A 19322-nucleotide genomic window follows, 5' to 3' on the forward strand; every position below is an offset into this window, starting at 1 on the left:
CCCTTGACTCTGTAGACTTTTGATCATCAAAAGCCTCCTTAACAAGTTTGTCACAAACGGTACATACCTGTGGGTCCCAGTATTTAAGAGATCCCTTCGTGACTGCGCAGCGAGCGTGGGCCCTGCACATGACGTGGCCACAGAAGTTCCTACTGCGGACTCTGCATAAGTTGTTCCCGCGCTCGGGATGCTCCTCCTGTAAAGAAAGAAAAGCATATAAGTATTCAGTGAAATTCTCAGATTTCATCATACATATTTTTCAAAAATATATAGCTTAGGATAGGGTAAGCTAGAAAAATGAAAAGACACCTACTTGTGTCTCCTGTCCAGCCCATTGCTGTGACCTCCCTCAATATTGAATACTAAATTCATAATGAATTTGGGAAGATAATAACCTTGGATATAAAGTGTCTTCTTAACACTGTCTTCTAGATTCAATATTGGGGAATTGGTAATGGTTGTAAACCATTAAAAAGGCAGAGAGAATCGCTCTCTTAAATGTGATGGTCTCACAATAGGCTGCCCATGAGCACCTTGTAGATTGGAAAAATTAGTATGGGCTACAGCACTGACTGCCGGCGGCACGCCGCCAGTACTGCCGTGCCTGCCGGAACATGCCGGCATGTTCTGGGCTATGGAAGGTAAGCACTGCCTTCATAGTGATGGGCGGCATGCCGCCAGGACTGCCGTGTCTGCCGTCATTCGCCGGCAGGTTCCAGGCTTATGGAAGGCAAGTATTGCCTTCAGAATGGTGGGCGGCAGGTCGCTGGCAGTTGCTCTGCCACCGGCAGCCAAAGGGTCCTTCTATCAAGTAGGACCCGGCGGCAGCCGGCGGTTAAATGTCTAGACTTTGGGTGGCCGGCCGCTGGCAGACAACATAGTTGCCGGCGGCCGGCCAGAGTATGCCTATTCCCTTTGGTCGTCGATCAGCGGCGCCCATGGCAAGTGGCGGCAGAGCTAACTGCCGGCAGGCGTCCAACATGGCTGCCGGCAGCTTACAGCTGCTGGCAGTCGGCCCAGAATGGGGAAAGGCAAAGGAAAAGAAGGATGGAGGAAGGCAAAGGCTCAGCCTTGCTGGCCTACATCCGGAATGAGGGTTCAAATGGAAGGGGGAATTAAATTCGGGCTTCCATCCGACCATATCCCATCCATATTGGTAGCATGGATATGGAAGGCAGTCCAAGGGAGGGCTGAAGAACACTCAAGGAAAGATGGGGGCTCGTGCCGGCAGCCGGCTCAGCCGGCGGCAGGCAGGAGACCCCAGGCCAATTCTTCAGACTACCCATAGGGTCGAATGTAGAATGACGGCCAGGGTATGTGATGGCTAGGCCAACACAAAAAGGACAGCAGGGGAGGGGCAAGGGTCCTATAGGTGAGGTAATACCTGAAGGCACTACCGACCTGGGCGATTCTGATTCCATAGTAGACGACCTCATAATTGGGGAATTCAATTCCCCAGATTGGGTTAGTCTAGGTGAGAAGGTGACACCCAGTACGCAATCTCAAAAGGGAACGGAATCTCGTACCAGAGATCTTAGGCAGGGGAAAAATTCAATTCTTCGGCTTAAGATCTACCAGCACAGGACTGTCTGCTAGGCCAAGGGAGGAGGAATTGTCATATAAGACCTCTAGGGTATGGCCTAGGGAGGACTAGCCTCCTGTAAAGGCAACCTAACCTGACTTGGGAAATCATTTCACCAAGATGGACGGGTGGCAAACACAGACATTCTACTCTGATGTCCCGTTCTAAGCTCGAAACCGACTCAGTGGTTAAGAAAAAGAAACGGAACGCCCCAGTAAAGATTTGCCAGAACTCAGTTCAGGGCAAAGCTAACCGAGGGTAGCCTAGGATAGTCAAAGGGAAGAGGAATTGCTCTTAAATCCCACCAGGAGATTGGTATTGGCTTGAAAGGTAGTGGAGGTGTCAGTCTCCCCTTAAAAGACAATACAAGAGCAATTGGGGACATGTATGAAAGTATACTAAAGCCCCTAGGCTAGTAGCCTAGGTGCAGTGAGAATCGTTCACCGAAACTCTCTCGTATACTATCTTGGAAGAGGAAAATTTTATGCAGTAATATCTTAAATGTATAATATATTGCCTGAGCTTCAGTAAAAATTTACCAGGAAGGTTACATCATGCATGAAGTGTGAAGGTGCCTAGGCTAGGAAGCCTAGCACTCGTGAGGCTCGATATACTTAGCCAAATTCACAACAACAAGGCCATAATATAAAAATGCCTAGCTAAATTGCTAAATAGCTAAAGTTAAAAAGCAAGCGATGCCGGGAAAGTCGTTCTGGCTAACTAAATGTACAGAAAGAACGACCACGTCCATGACGCCATCCGGCTGGCAACAGCTCTTGTTACGTTAATTACGATCTCAATCGAAGAGTAAAACTGGCAAGAGCTTACATTTACACAATTCAAAGATATTACTCAACTTTCCAGAAGCAGATGAAGCTGGTGAAGACATAGCAACGAAATAAATCCAAAATAGCGAGAGATAACACGGGATAAACACCGGTCAGCAAAGCTACAAGGGAAAGAATGGCTAGATGGCGCCACGAGGTGGCGGGGGTGGCGCCTATTTACAGTACAGTAAGAGCATTGCCTTAATAACGGCTCTCCTATATTCTTGCCACTTTCCCCTCGAAGCAAAAACGCTATTAGGGGTGTAGATAGCTTTGAGACGTGTCAAGAATACGTCCTCTGATATTATGCGATATCCCCTATTAAAAATCTTTAGGGGATATTCGCTCCAGGAGTTAGAATTCTGGATACCTTTGGTAAATTCTCTGGGATATATCACTGTAGTCAAATATAACCTAGGAGGCTACTAACGAAGGAACTTCCATCAGAACGACATGGCCTGAGCCCAAATATATATATATATATATATATATATATATATATATATATATATATATATATATATATATATATATATATATATATATATATATATATATATATATATATATATATATATATATATATATATATATATATATATATATATATATATATATATATATATATATATATATATATATATATATATATATATATATATATATATATATATATATATACATACATCATACATATACTAAAGGCACTTCCCCCAATTTTGGGGGGTAGCCGACATCAACAAGAAACAAAACAAAAAAGGGGACCTCTACTCTCTACGTTCCTCCAGCCTAACCAGGGACTCAGCCGAGTTCAGCTGGTACTGCTAGGGTGCCACAGCCCAACCTCCCACATTTCCACCACAGATGAAGCTTCATACTGCTGAGTCCCCTATTGCTGTTACCTCCGCGGTCATCTAAGGCACCGGAGGAAGCAGCAGGGCCTACCGGAACTGCATCACAATCGCTCGCCATTCATTCCTATTTCTAGCACGCTCTCTTGCCTCTCTCATCTATCCTCCTATCACCCAGAGCTTTCTTCACACCATCCATCCACCCAAACCTTGGCCTTCCTCTTGTACTTCTCCCATCAACTCTTGCATTCATCACCTTCTTTAGCAGACAGCCATTTTCCATTCTCTCAACATGGGCAAACCACCTCAACACATTCATATCCACTCTAGCCGCTAACTCATTTCTTACACCCGTTCTCACCCTCACCACTTCGTTCCTAACCCTATCTACTCGAGATACACCAGCCATACTCCTCAGACACTTCATCTCAAACACATTCAATTTCTGTCTCTCCATCACTTTCATTCCCCACAACTCCGATCCATACATCACAGTTGGTACAATCACTTTCTCATATAGAACTCTCTTTACATTCATGCCCAACCCTCTATTTTTTACTACTCCCTTAACTGCCCCCAACACTTTGCAACCTTCATTCACTCTCTGACGTACATCTGCTTCCACTCCACCATTTGCTGCAACAACAGACCCCAAGTACTTAAACTGATCCACCTCCTCAAGTAACTCTCCATTCAACATGACATTCAACCTTGCACCACCTTCCCTTCTCGTACATCTCATAACCTTACTCTTACCCACATTAACTCTCAACTTCCTTCTCTCACACACCCTTCCAAATTCTGTCACTAGTCGGTCAAGCTTCTCTTCTGTGTCTGCTACCAGTACAGTATCATCTGCAAACAACAACTGATTTACCTCCCATTCATGATCATTCTCACCTACCAGTTTTAATCCTCGTCCAAGCACTCGAGCATTCACCTCTCATATATATATATATATATATATATATATATATATATATATATATATATATATATATATATATATATATATATATATATATATATATATATATATATACATATATATATATATATATATATATATATATATATATATATATATATATATATATATACAGTGGAACCTCTACATACGATTGTCCTAACATACGAATTTTCCAACATACGAAGTAAAATTCGACCAAATTTCTGTCTCGACACCCGAAGTAATGCTCCAACATACGATGTAGATCTTGTTTACGCCGGTAGATGGCAGCACGTCAAGTGCTCTGTTCTCTGTTCTTGTGTGTATCGTGTTTGTCCTCTGTTTGGTCTGTTATTAACAGTGCTTATTTTCTTCCTTTTCTCACATTTCCTTTTTGATTTCACCTATAATAATGGTGCCTAAGAAGCTAAGTTTCAGTACAGGTAGTGGTGAGAAAAGGAAGAAGGCAATTCTTTCATTAGAATTGAAGCAAGAAATTATAGAAAAACATATGAGCAGTGTGCATGTGAGTGATATTGCTAAACAATATGGCCGGAATAGGCCTATGATCTCGACGATCATCAAGCAGAAGGCAGCCATTAAAGCAGATAAACCATCGAAGGGGATCACCATTATTACAAGACATCGTAGCAATACCCTGGAAGAGATAGAACGCCTTTTGTTGATGGGGATAAAGGACAAAGAGATTGTTGGCAACGATCATTTGTGAGAAGGGCCAGCGTGATGAACAGAAAGAAAGAAAAAAGTGAAGCAAAGAAAACAAAGATAGCATTAACAAGCTCTTTTAAAAGTCTTCTCTCTTTTTCTATTTCTCTCTAAACATAGCATTAACATGTTCTTTAAATAAAATCTCTCTCTCTCTCTCTCTCTCTCTCTCGTTCTTCTTCGCTGTTATAGTGTTAGAGACGTCTATTATTTTTTTTCCGAGAGAGAGAGAGAGAGAGAGAGAGATTTAACAGAAATGTGTTTACAGTATATATGATTTTTAACAGCATCGAGTTGAAAAACAATTAAATGTAACTAAGAAAGTGATAACAGCTAATCAGAATTCCTTTATTAACTAAAACAAATATTGATACAAACACACTCGTGTGCGTAAGCACAAACACCCACACAGGTGCAAGAATTGTTACGCAGTATGAGACAGACGGTAGGGGAGGAGGTAGAGATGGTGACTGCGATAACATACCGTAACTCGTCACTGAAAGTGATGAAAATTAAAAATCAAAAGAAAACAAATGTAAAAAAATAGGAAATATAAAAATAAAAAAAAATAAATAAGCTAAGTTAGATTAAAGTTTCTGTAGCATAAGTTACGGTACGTTATTGCAGTCACCATCTCTACCTCCTCGCCAATCGTGTCTCCTCCTGCGTGTGTGTGTGTTTGCGCACGCGCACACAAGTGTGTTTGTATCAATATTTGTTTTAGTTAAAAAAGGAATTCAGATTTGCTGATATTGTTTTTTTAGTTACATTTAATTGTCTTTCAACTCGTTGACGCTGTTAAAAATCATATGTACACAACACATTTTTGTTTAATCTCTCTCTCTCTCTCTCTCTCTCTCTCTCTCTCTCTCTCTCTCTCTCTCTCTCTCTCTCTCTCTCTCTCTCTCTCTCTCTCTCAGAAAAAATTAATAGACATCTCTAACACTAAAAGTGAAGAATGAGAGAGAGAGAGAGAGAGAGAGAGAGAGAGAGAGAGAGAGAGATTAAACAAAAATGTGTTGTGTACATATGATTTTTAAGAGCGTCGACGAGTTGAAAGACAATTAAATGTAACTAAAAAAACAATATCAGCGAATCTGAATTCCATTATTAACTAAAACAAATATTGATACAAACACACTCGTGTGCGTATGCGCAAACACACACACACGCAGGAGGAGACACGATTGGCGAGGAGGTAGAGATGGTGACTGCGATAACGTACCGTAACTTATGCTACGGAAACTTTAATCTAACTTAGCTTATTTATTTAAAGAACATGTTAACACCATGTCTACCTTCTCACCGATCGTCCGTCTCCTCCTGGCGTAGCAAATCCTACAACTGCGTTGGCCTGTCTCTAAGGTAGAGTGACAATAAAACACATTTTTCATTTATTATTTCTTTATAATTATCTTTTTTACATGCTTCTTTCATTTTATGCAGTTATGTTATTGTTATGTGTAATTATATGCAGTAATTTATTAAGGAGTTAATATAGGTTTTTGGGGTGTGGAACAAATTATACAAATTACAGTGTATTCTTATGGGATTATTTGCTCTAACATATGATTGTTTTAACATATGAAGCAGTTTCTGGATCGAATTAAGATCGTATGTAGAGGTACCACTGTATATATATATATATATATATATATATATATATATATATATATATATATATATATATATATATATATATATATATATATATATATATATATATATATATATATATATATATATATATATATATATATATATTATATATATATGTATATATGTATATATATAATATATATATATATATATATATATATATATATATATATATATATATATATATATATATATATATATATATATATATATATATATATATATATATATATATGTATATATATTTGGGCTCGGCCATGTCGTCCTGATGGAAGGTTCCTTTAGGTAGCCTTTCTAAGGGATATTTGCTACAGATACTCCCAGAGAAATAAAACGAAGGCCTCCAGGATTCTAACTCTTGGCACGAGTATCCATAAGAAATTTAAGGACATCGCATAATATCAGGGGATGCATTCTTTAGATACTACACATAGCAATCTTCACCCCGAATAGATTTAACTCTTTGAGGGGGAAGAGTGGCGAAAGAAGGGGGTGCCAATCTAGGTACCCGGTGGACCTCCTATCCGCACTACTACCGGCCGCCATCCCTTTACTTGTAGCCAATATGACTAAGTGTTTCCCAATGTATCCCGGTGTTATCGCAAGTTATCGGAATATTAATCATGCAATCTCTGGCATCTTCATTCTTTGGAAAGTTGAGTATTAATTCTTTCCTATGTATAAAATTTGGCTCCCATCTCACAGTTACATATCAATAATTCAAGAGTGTTAGATTGAGCATTGCCACATCCGGCGGCGGCCATTTTTATAACTGCTGTCGCCATTATTATTGCATTTTATTTTAGCTAGTAGGGCGACTTTCCCGGTATTTAGCTATAATATTAGCTAGTTAGGCAAATTATACAAGTGAAGATTGTGCAAACAAATAGATTATTATTCCTCTCCCTAATATGCAACTTTACTTTCGTATACGGTGGGGGCCCCGGTGGTAACAACCATGGCCGTGGTTCCTACCGAAGTTAGGCTAACCTAACTCGTATATGTACACGTCAGTAAAGTAATTCCCTATGTTTAACCTCGCCCTATCATTCCTTATTAATTCGGATGGGGACATACATCACCTAGAATTTATGGATAAGGTTCAATTTATATTCTCTTTTAGAGAAAAGAGGCGGCAATCGCCGGCTCTCCCCATCGCCGCTGAGTACTCCGGCTTTGGGGTTAGACGGCAATTCAGGGTGATCTGTCTTGCAGCCGACGATGTCGCCGGCAGAGGAATCTTTGTTCCTCTGCCGCCCAAGACGTCATCGCCAAAAGAAAGCCATGCTTCCTTAGTTCACGGTCGAAGGTAGGTGGCATCTTGCCGCCACCTTTCTCCCGTGTGAACTATGTCCTTTAGTGTCGGCCTAGCCGTCACAACATTTTTCACCGGTACTCAGACAGTCATCCCGGCTTGCCGAGTTGACTGCGTTGCCGGCCGGGACCCTACCGGCGGTGGTTAGGCAACCGCCTCAGTCACCTTCCCCCTTATGTCCTTCCTTCACCGGAAGTGAATGTCCTGGGGGAAAGGATTGAGCTGGCCCTGACGGCTGCCGGTGGGAAACCCAACATACTTTTGAGAAGTCTTCAGGCCTCCCTTAGCCTTCCATCCACAATTATTCTCGCCAGCTGTACAGCTGCCGGCAAGCTTTTTGTGGATGGATGGAAGGTAGAATCAGATGGATTCTTATCCCTTCCATTAGAATTTTCATTCTGGCAAGGAGACAGTAGGCGGCCTGACAGTCCTCCTACACTTCCAATTGTTGTGCTAAACCATAACAATAGGAAACTCTCTTGCCTTAATACTTTCTTTCTCTCCATCAGTTAGTGCCACCAGGTACTAACCTGATCCCGGTAGTTTACCGGCTGGACTACAGTATATAGAATATACAGTAGTACATTTAATTTCTAACATATTCTACGTTTCCTATCATAGTCTATTGTTGGGACCACGAGATCATGTTGAGGTTGAATAATCCCTCAACACCCAGATGAATCTTTTGATCGTTGGAACCCTAATAAATCACCGCTCAATATTAATATAGTACAGGTGGATACAGTTAGTATGAACACTTACTAACCCTAATTAAGTACTACAGTTTCCTCCACCCTGTATTCTCCCTAACAAGGAACCTAAAATATTATTATTGATGGAGGTCTCAGTAGTTGATCGGGGTGGGAAGCGTAGATATGTGTCTTTCCTATTTCCTTTCCAGCTTACTATCCTAAGCTACCATAAACAATAGTAATTACTATTGTTGATAAAAATTGTATGCTTTTATATCACGGATATAAAAAACTATATACTCACTGAGCCCCTTTTCCTTTACAGGAAGAGCCAATGTAGAAGTGCGCAGCCTTAGCCTGCAACCACAAAGATAAGACTCTTGTGGCTACACGACGTGCAGGACTCATGCCCCCTGCAGCATCGTGTCTGGAGTCGTCAAGTATTGGGACCCGAAGGGTTCCCCCACCTGTTTGACCCTGCTAGCCAACAACTTCGGAGACGTGCCCTCAGTCAACTTGGAGACTAGAGATACAGCGAGGGAGACCCTTCACTAATGGGTAAGTAGATTCCAAAAGAATTTTCAGGGGACCGTACCTACCCGACGACTCCTTAAGGTACCTACTGTTCCCCAAGGCTCTACTTAACGCGGTGGTGCCCCAGGAACAGGTCCAGTCTCCACTCATACAAATGAAGATAGACATGGACATAAACAAGGCACTAGAAGGCATGGACATCCTTCAAGAAAGGACGTCAGAAGTGTTCATTGTCACTGAGAGGGCCCTACTACAAGTAGGCCCTGAAGAAGACGTGGAATATCCACAAGCGGAGGAAGAAGGATCCGTTTCAACGGCAACTGAAGACCCTCAGCTTGCCGGGACAGCATACCTACCTATGCCGTCAACCTCTTCAATCCCAACTCCATAACCACCGGCATAGGCTGTCATGAACGAAGAGATCCTCACATCGATTCAACGGATATTGGATTTCTTCTAAAAGGTACAAGAGACGATGAGAGAATCACTCAGACTGCAACAGATACTATTGCAAGAGAGGATGGATCACCCAGGACCTACCAAGAAGCTCCTTAAGGTGCTGAATTTCTCTCACCGCTCCAAAACCAACCCCTGGAGAAATACGGAGCATATGCCCATGATGAATGGGAAATTATTCGTCTCAGAGAACTTGGGGACCAAACTGATTGAAGATCTTAAATTCTGGCCTAACTTTCCAGTTTATCCAGAATGCTACATGAGACTGCGGGATGAACATGGAACCCATGAGGAAACGGTATCCAAAGAGGTCATTGTCCTTGAACATGACAAGGCGCAAGCCATCATCCTGAAAACCTTGAAAGGAGCCGCGTACACCAACTCCAAAGTCTCAGCACTGAGCAAGACACATCCCACATTTCTTGCTCCTTCCTCCATCTCTTTCCCCTGTTCAGAGAAAGCACTAGACTTCGCCATCAAGACAGTCGGCAAGGGCAATCCTTGCCCAACCCTAGAGGAATGCAAACCATTCTCTCTAGCACTACCTGCCTCCGAGGAGAAGTAAAAGGATGTCTGTCTAACCTTCTCCGTCTCTAAGTTGGATCCAGAGATAGCAGGCCAGCAGTTCAATGAGAACCTTCCGAAGTTGCCAGACCATCTTCTGAGGAGTGAACAGGAGACGAAAGAGAGACTAGCGGCCTCCCTTTCTCATCAGAACTGCCTGGAAATGAGTGCAGATCTACAGAACGCCCCAGAAAGGATCAATTTCCTGGCTAGGTCCCACATGGGTACCCTTGTGAAAGACTTATATGCTTTCCTCAGATCGAGGAGAGCCTGCAGAGACTCCGTTTTGACCTCAGCAACCATCAGACATGAACCAAGGAAACTGATTACCTCGAACATCTGGGGTAAAGACCTTTTTCCCACAGGAACTGGTTTAAAAAGATCATAGCCAGAGCAGCCACGGAGAAAGGGAACTTTCTCCAAAAGTGGGGCATAAGCTCAGAGGATATCTTCCTCAGACGGAGGTCCCCAGCCTAAAAATAAAAAGGCAAGGAGACCATGCAGATCTGCACGACTTTCTGCCGTGACTATGACCACGAAGGCTCAGACCACTTTCCAGATGGTCCCTCAACAACTGGTGGCTCAGTCGCCAATCTTTAACCCCAACGTTGTGAGGCAATCGACTTCCTTTCATCTTAAGTCAGAAAGGAAATGGCCCTAAGCGAAGTTCACCCGGAGATAACTCCTCCCGGGGCCGAGTAGGACATGGTCACGAAAACAAATCCACAGGACCCCACATCCAAAGAGGCGTTCCAGGTAGGAGGCAGACCGTATCACTGTCGGGATCGCGGAACCTTCAATCCCAGGGTCCACAGCCTATTAATGAATGGACTTGGGTGGAAATGGAACAGAATGAACATTTTGGAGAACGGGGTGTTCTCCAAAATTTTTCTAACACTCCACCCCCTCGTGAGAAGAATATACCTCAGAACTCTTGAATAAGAAGGTAAGAAGGAAAGCAAAGTCCATCAAATTCCAGGGAAGGCTGTTTTGTGTTTCAAAGAAGGAATCGGACAGACTCAGAGTCATTCTAGACTTGTCGCCACTCAACAAGTTCATCGACAACAACAAGTTCCGGATGCTTACTTGGCAACACATAAGGACCCTTCTACCAAAAGGAGCAAACTCACCCTCGATAGACCCAACAGATGCTCACTGGCATCTTCTATTGAGCCGCCCTTTCTCCTCCTACCTAGGATTCATGCTACAGAAGAAGTGATTCTTCAGAGCAATGTCTTTCGGACTGAATACAGCCCCAAGGATGTTCACGAAGCCAGCAGACACAATCATCTAGCAGCTAAACTGCAAAGGAGTTCAATTTCTAGCATATCTAGATGATTGACCAGTGGACAGCATCCAAGACTACTTGCCTGCAGGAAGCCAACAAGGTGATCCATTCTCTGGAACACCTGGGCTTCAACATCAATCACAAGAAGTTTTGCCTTCCTCCAGCTCAAAAGTTTCAAAGGCTAGGAATCCAATGGGACTTAAAGTCACACCATCTCTCCATTCTATTCAAGAAGGGAAGAGAGATAAAGGGATCTGTCAAGAGACTAATACGCCACAAGAGGATTTCAGAACGCCAACAGGGAAGAGTATCGCACTCTCTCCAGTTTGCGGCAGTGACAGACTCAGTGCTAAAGGCACGTCTAAAAGATGCGTCAAGAGTCTGGAGAAGATACGCATCAAAAGCTCGAAGAGATCAACTAAGGCTGGCCCCAACCCTATTGCGCACACTGTTAAGGCTGTGGTCAACAGCCAAGAGCCTAGCACCAACAATTCCCTTGCAACCACCACAACCATCAGTGGAGGTACACTCCTCCTCGAAAGGATAAGGTGGCCATTCTCACGAGAGAAAAGTGCAAAAGAATTGGTCGTACCAGTTCAAAACCTTTCATATCGATGTTTAGGAAGTTCTGACAGTTTACCTGACGTTGAAGAGACTATCCCCTCATAGAACAATCCACATCAGATTGGCCCTGAACAACGAGGGGATAGTAAAATGTCTAAATAGACAAGGCTTGAGATCATCTCACATAGGACATGTGATATTAGCCACCTTCCACCTGATAAGGAAGAAAGGATGGCACCTATCAGCAGTTCAACTACAAAGGTTCCGCAATGTGATGGCGGATGCTCTATACAGGTGAAAGCTCATTGAGACAGAATGGTCCCTAGCTGCAGACCCATTCTCCTTCACCTTGGAAAAAGTCCCAGAACTGCAGACCGACCTCTTTATAATGGGCGACAACAAGAAACTACCTCGTTATGTAGCCCCTTAGATGGACCCTCAAGCAGAGGCGATGGACATCACGTACCTCGAACGGAACAAGTGGAACTACATTTACCTGTTTCCACCAATCATCCTCCTGCTAAGAGTCCTTGACAAGCTAAGATCCTTCAGAAGGACAGCAGCAGTAGCGGCCCCCAAGCGGCCCAAAAGCAACTGGTTCCCTTTAGTTCTAGAACTGAAACTCAAGCTGTTCCCTCTGCCGGACCCAGCATTATCCAATCTGGTCCAGAAGTCGACTGTTTGCACTTCATCCTTGAGAACCAACAACCTACATCTCACGATTTTCTTGCCCTAGAGGCGAACAAAGGTTTAGAATCTCTAAGGATAAAGTTGACTTCATTGAAGAGTATAAGTCAAGTTTGACTAAGAGACAACAGGAATCATCATGGAAGAAATGGGTGTCTTTTGTGAATTCATAGGAACTGACAGAAATATCGATAAATTTCGGTCTAGTTTTCTTCAGATTCCTACTCAAACAAGGCCTGGCTTCCACTATGATTACTTTGTGTAAGTCAGCCCTGGCTAAACCACTTCTGTACACCTTTGGAGTGGACCTCTCTAGTGAAATCTTTAATAAGATCCCAAAAGCATGCGCTAGACTCAAGCCAGCAACCCCTCCAAAGCCCATCATGTGGTCTTTGGACAAAGCCTTGCACCATGCTTTAAATCTAAACAATGAGAATTGTGCTCTAGAGGATCTAACAGACTCAAGCCAGCAACCCCTCCAAAGCCCATCACATGGTCTTTGGACAAGTCTCGCACCATGCTGCGAATGTAAACAGTAAGAATTGTACTCTAAAGGATCTAACACAGAAAGTTGTTTTTCTGTTTGTCATAGCCTTGGGGGCTAGAGTTAGTGAAATAGTGGCCTTATCTAGAAATGAAGGCCATATTCAGTTCCTAGTTCCTAGACAGGAGAACTGAACCTCTTTCCTGATCCTGCCTTTCTTGCCAAGAGTGAGCTACCCACCAAGAGGTGGGGTCCTTGGAGAATCTGCCCACTGAAGAAAGATACTTCTATGTGCCCAGTAGTGTCTTAAGGTCTATCTTTGAAGAACCTCAGACTTTAAGGGAGGTCAGCTCGTCAGAGGCAAAAACCTCAGGATCAAAACTTACCCTCAAGACAACTGAGAGCAAAGCTCACCTACCTTATTCGCAGAGCGGATCCTGACAGTTCACCCGCAGGTCACGATCCAAGGAAAGTTGCTTCTTCGTTGAACTTCTTCCAACACAGGGGCTTTGGAAGACTCCGCTCATACACTGGGTGGAGATCATACAGAGTCTTTTACAAACACTATACGAAGCAAGTACATGAAATAAACATGTTGTGGTGGCGACGAGTAGTGTTATAAAACCCGTCATCTAACGCTGCAATGAACAGTGAACTGCTTTGGGACTTTCCAGTGCATCAGATTTACCCTCAAGAGCAAATCACAACGATGATTAACACACTATTCCATATAGGTGCATATCTGACCAATAACACCAGTGCCGAGTGAAGGTTGCGTCACGGTGTTCATGCATTCCCAAAATCTGTACAAGTCAGTCAGATTTGGTTTCACATCTCCATTGAGTGGCATCATTTCGATGAAATTACATATTTTTTCGACGAGAGAAAATATGGACCCTGATGTGTTTTCAATGCTGGATCAGATTCATACCCTATCTAGTTGCAAGGTAGAAATACTAAACGTATTTGCGTCTTATTGTTGCTATCTCAGTTACAGATAAATAAAGCGTACTAGAGTTTTAATTAAACCCTAGAAGGGCCCAACTTGAAATCAGAGTACAGATTTCCAAGGTATGTGAAAGGTAATCTCTAAAGTGTTACCTTCCGCTTGAATCCTTATAAATATATATATATATATATATATATATATATATATATATATATATATACATATATATATATATATATATATATATATATATATATATATATATATATATATACAGTATATATATATATATGCATGTATGTATGTATGTGTGTGTATATATATATATATATATATATATATATATATACACATATATACAGTATATATATATATATATATATATATAAATATGTATATATATATAAATATGTATATATATATAAATATGTATGTATATATATATAAATATGTATATATATATATATATATATATATATATATATATATATATATATATATATATATATAATATATATATACATGTATATATATATATATATATATATATATATATATATATATATATATGTATATATATATATATATATGTATGTACATATATATATATATATATATATATATATATATATATATATATATATATACACACAGTCATACCTCTCTTTACAAAAAAAAATCTGGTTACGAAATTTTCACGCTGCAAAACGAGATGAGAATATTTTTATGACACATTGCAAAAAAAAAGTTTCATATTAAGAAAGGAGATCTGCAAGCTAGGCCGAGAAGTCATATATAAAAGATTGTTATCAAACTAAAAACCAGACATGAGAAACTATATTTTGATTTATATATGTAGTTTAAGGTGCATACCGTACAGCCAAATTGTCTATGAATACACGATCTCAAAATACATGTTATCATGCACATCAATCTGCTCTGTACAAATTGCTTTCTCATCATGAACTGTACTGGAAAACTTGAAATTATAACAATAATTTTGGTTCCAAATTATGTATATGATCTAAGTGAATATGTAAGAAAAACTTACCATATGGCTTCATTCTGATTATTTTCCGCAGCAATATGAAGCATAGTTTTGCAGTTAGCACCAAATCTTATTTCGGAAATGTCTTCTGGCAAGATTTCCTTTTCAATGACACTGTTTATTTCAGCAGACAATGAAACACCTGAAAAACAAAATCTTAATAAAATCTATTATCTTTATGTCTACAGCTCACAGCGCTTATATATAAAACACAAGCTTTTGACATTAATAATGGAAAGTATTCTTTGCATACCATCTCCTCTGGGAGTCACCCTTGTAGACCCTAAATGGAATTCCCACAGACCCATCCCCACTCTTGGTCTTCACAATTTGAGATTTAAATTGACCTCCATTAATACATAAACCACTTACAGTGGGGAAGAGGGAAGATGACTATATGGTATGGAGGTATAAAAAAAAAACGGTTCTATTATTAAAATTTACTTACAGAATTTTGATAAATCTTACCTCCAAGTCACAGTGATGACTACTACAGTAGCCCTGAGGTGGGAAACGGGTAATCAGATAACAAATTTAAAGTCAAATAATATACTACCTATAAACCTTAAAAAACAAAGCCTAATAAAACAAATCGTGAAAACACATTCTGCTACCTTCTTTTCAAATTCAGGGCCCAAAAGTTAGCCTATCTAGTAACTTAAACCTTCTTACCCTTCCCAGTTATTGATGCTGTAATGCAGTGGTTCCCAAATGTTTTCAGACTGGAGCCACCTTGGTTTCCAGATGGAGTCCTTGCACCCCCTTCTCTTTGACACAGTTTAAACTACGTAACAGAATAGCATTACTTTTATTTGTCAATTTTATTATCTATAAACTGCATGAGTTTCTTGCCTTAATTTTAATATGTTAACTACATATTGCTTAAATGCTCTTATTGCAGCCCTGATAGCCCCAAAACACACCACCCACCAATATCAATCCACCGTCCCTAAGCAGGATAGTTCTGCCCACTTTGAAAACAACTGCTATAATGCAACACCCTAAATAAAAATCAATCAAATTAATGAATTTCCTGACACTGTGATAAACATCAACTGAACAAATAGCACTCAGAAAAGTAATTGAGTTGCCCCTCCCATCCAGTAATGTATTATCCAATGACAGGACCCCAAAGTTTCATGCTTCTTTGGGCCCCTCAACATCCCCAAATGGGCCACGCCACATATTTCACACTGTCGTTTCATAAATTTTTTCACAATAATATTACAATAGAATTAAATAGTCCATGGCTTTCACACTTAGCCAACACTAAAAAAATGTATAGGGTCTTGGTGGGGCCCTTGCTCTTGCTATGCCCTTATGCTTCAGCCTAGTCAGCCTCATGGATAATGCAGCCCTGTTCATATCCTGAAAAGACTACTGCATCTCTAAAGATCACCTGAGGTAGTTTCACTAACCCTAATACAACTGGATGAACTAAAGCCAATACTGCCTAGTCTTCTTACGAATAAAATGTCCAAACAATACACACCTGCACTAGTGCTTGGAGGGTAATATTTCTTCCCAAGGCAAAAGATATCCAAAAGGAAAATATTTCTCTTTAACCAATTCATTACACACACTAACATATTGATCATAATCATATGCCTACCATCATAAACCTAACACATGTAGCAAACCGCAGCTTTGATCCATGTTTCTATGCTACTTCCTTAGTATATGTTATAAATGCATTAGCCTCCATAAATCTTATGAAGGTCTTAAACTTACAAACACTCGGAGATACAAACACAAATCCAAGAGAAAATAACAAAGATAAGATGAAGAAATACTAGAAATACTGAAATAAAACAATATTATATAATTTCATACAGTAAGCTAAACAACATTTGTAATAACCTGATATCTATTTCATATGAAACCTGACTATTTGTTGACTTTTGTAGCTGGAAATCATAGGCATGGAATTCAGGTTAGGCCTACTCTAGGCCAAAACTTAATAAACGTATTTTGAGCGAAGCGAAAAATCTATTTTTGGGTGAGATGGCCATGTCGTCCTGATGGAAGGTTCCTTCAGTAGCTTCCTTTGGATATATATGACTACCATAATATTCCCAGAGAATTAAACTAAAGGTTTTCACAGAATTCTAACTTCTGGAGTGAGTACTCTAAGGGTTTTCCCTTTAGAATATCGTATATCAACAGGGGACGCATGCATTCACACGTCACATGGCCATCTGCACCCCGCCTAGTGTTTACGCTTCGAGGGGGAAATGTGGCGAGGTAACTGAGGTGCCGTTCCAAAGTTACCCTACCTTCGTCACTGTTACGATACCGCAACGTAAAAAAACCAGCCCCATACTTGTGTGACGTCACGTCCGCCCTCATCATTCCGTTCTAGCTCACTACCAGCCTTCGCGATACAATACAGCAGGGAGGGGCCTAGCAGGCTGAACTGGAACAGTTGGGCGGGTCCATCAGGACGACATGGCCATCTCACCCAAAAATAGATTTTTCGCTTCGCTCAAAATCCGTTTTTTGAGCTAAAGCCATGTCGTCCTGATGGAAGTGTACTAGAGAATTAATGTATCGTGGATTTGTTCCCATTTCAAGTGCCTGGTACTCCGAATAAACATTCCCGTGGTTTGGTGACCAAAGAGACCGTGACATCTCCGTTAAATGTCACTACCAGAGGCAATACAATGACCTGGCATCCCGCCCCCCTGGCGAGGAAGGTCCTAGTAGGACAAGAGGAATATCTCGAAGTAATCTGACGAGGAAAGACTCACCTGGATAAGAAATTGTGCCGGTCTCAAGACAGATCCGAAGGGTAAATATTTGTGTAGGAACAAATTTATACCATTAGGTGAGTGTATATAAGATAGTAGGTATACTAATCATAATAAATTCTAGAGTAGGTTCAATAAAACAAGAACAGCAATATATTTTCACGTAAAAAATAGGAGCGAAAAGAGACGCATATGGTAAATAGAATAAATATTTTATTTGAAATTTGCATGGAAATATGAAAAATTATGTACAATAATAAAATACAATAATAGACATAGATATGGTAAAAAGATGGTGATGCAGAATCTGAGAGGGAAACAATCTTTTCTGTAATCACTAGTTCCTGAGGAACGCCAGTCTTTTAAAACATAATACACTTCATGTCTGAGAACATGTAGCACACGTGTACGAATCTATGTCGTTTCACCTTGGTAAAGGACAGTCCATTAGTGACACTAAGTGTCCCTTGAAATCACTATGTATCGCACTAGGGTCAACACAGGCACCCGTTTGAGTTAAAGTCCCGAAAAACTCACTGTCCTACGCAGCACTAAACAGCAGGTTTCATCACGCTACCTGCTGCCACCACGAATCACTTGACTTCTTGCACCTGCTTCGAATAGTGTTTGAAGAACACTCTAGGGGACTTCCAGCCTGTGAAGGATCGGAGGCTTTCGAAGTCCATTCCTTGGAAGAAATTTAGGGAAGAGGCGACTTTCCTGGGATCGTGACCTGCGGGTGTACTGTCAGGATCCGCTCTGCGAATAAAGTAGGCGATTTTCGCTCTAAGTGGTTTTAGTGACAGGTCGCTGCCCGACGTTTCTCCTTTGAAAAGCTGTCCTCCACCAAAGTCAGAAGTTCTTCGAAGATAGACCTTAAGACTCTCCACTGGGCATAGAGAGACATCTTCCTTCAGGGGGCAGATTCTCCAAGGGCCCCATCTTTTGGTGGGAAGTTCATTTTTAGCGAGAAACGTGGGGTCGGGGAAGAGGGTAAGTTCCACAGTGTCGGAGATCTGTATCTGGCCCTCTTCTCTTGATAATGCCACTATTTCACTGACTCGGGCTCCCGAGGCGAGAGCAAAAAAGAAAATTACTTTCTGAGTCAAGTCTTTCAGAGGGCAAGAATCATTGTTCCGGGACTTGACGAGAGATGAAGGAGAATGATCTTGCGTCTAGGGACCATTCCGACTCTATGGGGTTTGTCCTCGATAGAGCGTCCGCCGTCACGTTGCGGAATCCTTGTAGGTGAACTGCAGACAGGTGCCACTTCTTCCTGTCCGCTAGGCGGAAGATGGGTAATAGCACCTGATTTAGGTGGGGCGATCTCGAGCCCTGACGATTGAGACATCTGACTACTACCGAGCTGTCCAGAGTTAGACGGATGTGTATCGAAG

The 19322-nt window shown here is 41.2% G+C and overlaps 1 protein-coding gene across 2 annotated transcripts in view; it reads right to left on the bottom strand.

Moving 5' to 3' along the window:
• LOC137631137 (tRNA endonuclease ANKZF1-like) overlaps window positions 1-19322 on the bottom strand; it is a 406209-nt gene that overhangs the window by 69914 nt on the left and 316973 nt on the right. For both annotated transcript variants that reach the window (XM_068362804.1, XM_068362805.1), the window contains exon 12: window positions 15179-15317. In XM_068362804.1, the coding sequence (XP_068218905.1) occupies window positions 15179-15317 (139 nt within the window). The remainder of the gene's footprint in view (window positions 1-15178; window positions 15318-19322) is intronic.

Source organism: Palaemon carinicauda, chromosome 39, assembly GCF_036898095.1.
Source record: "Palaemon carinicauda isolate YSFRI2023 chromosome 39, ASM3689809v2, whole genome shotgun sequence".
Classification (NCBI taxonomy): Eukaryota; Metazoa; Arthropoda; class Malacostraca; order Decapoda; family Palaemonidae; genus Palaemon; species Palaemon carinicauda.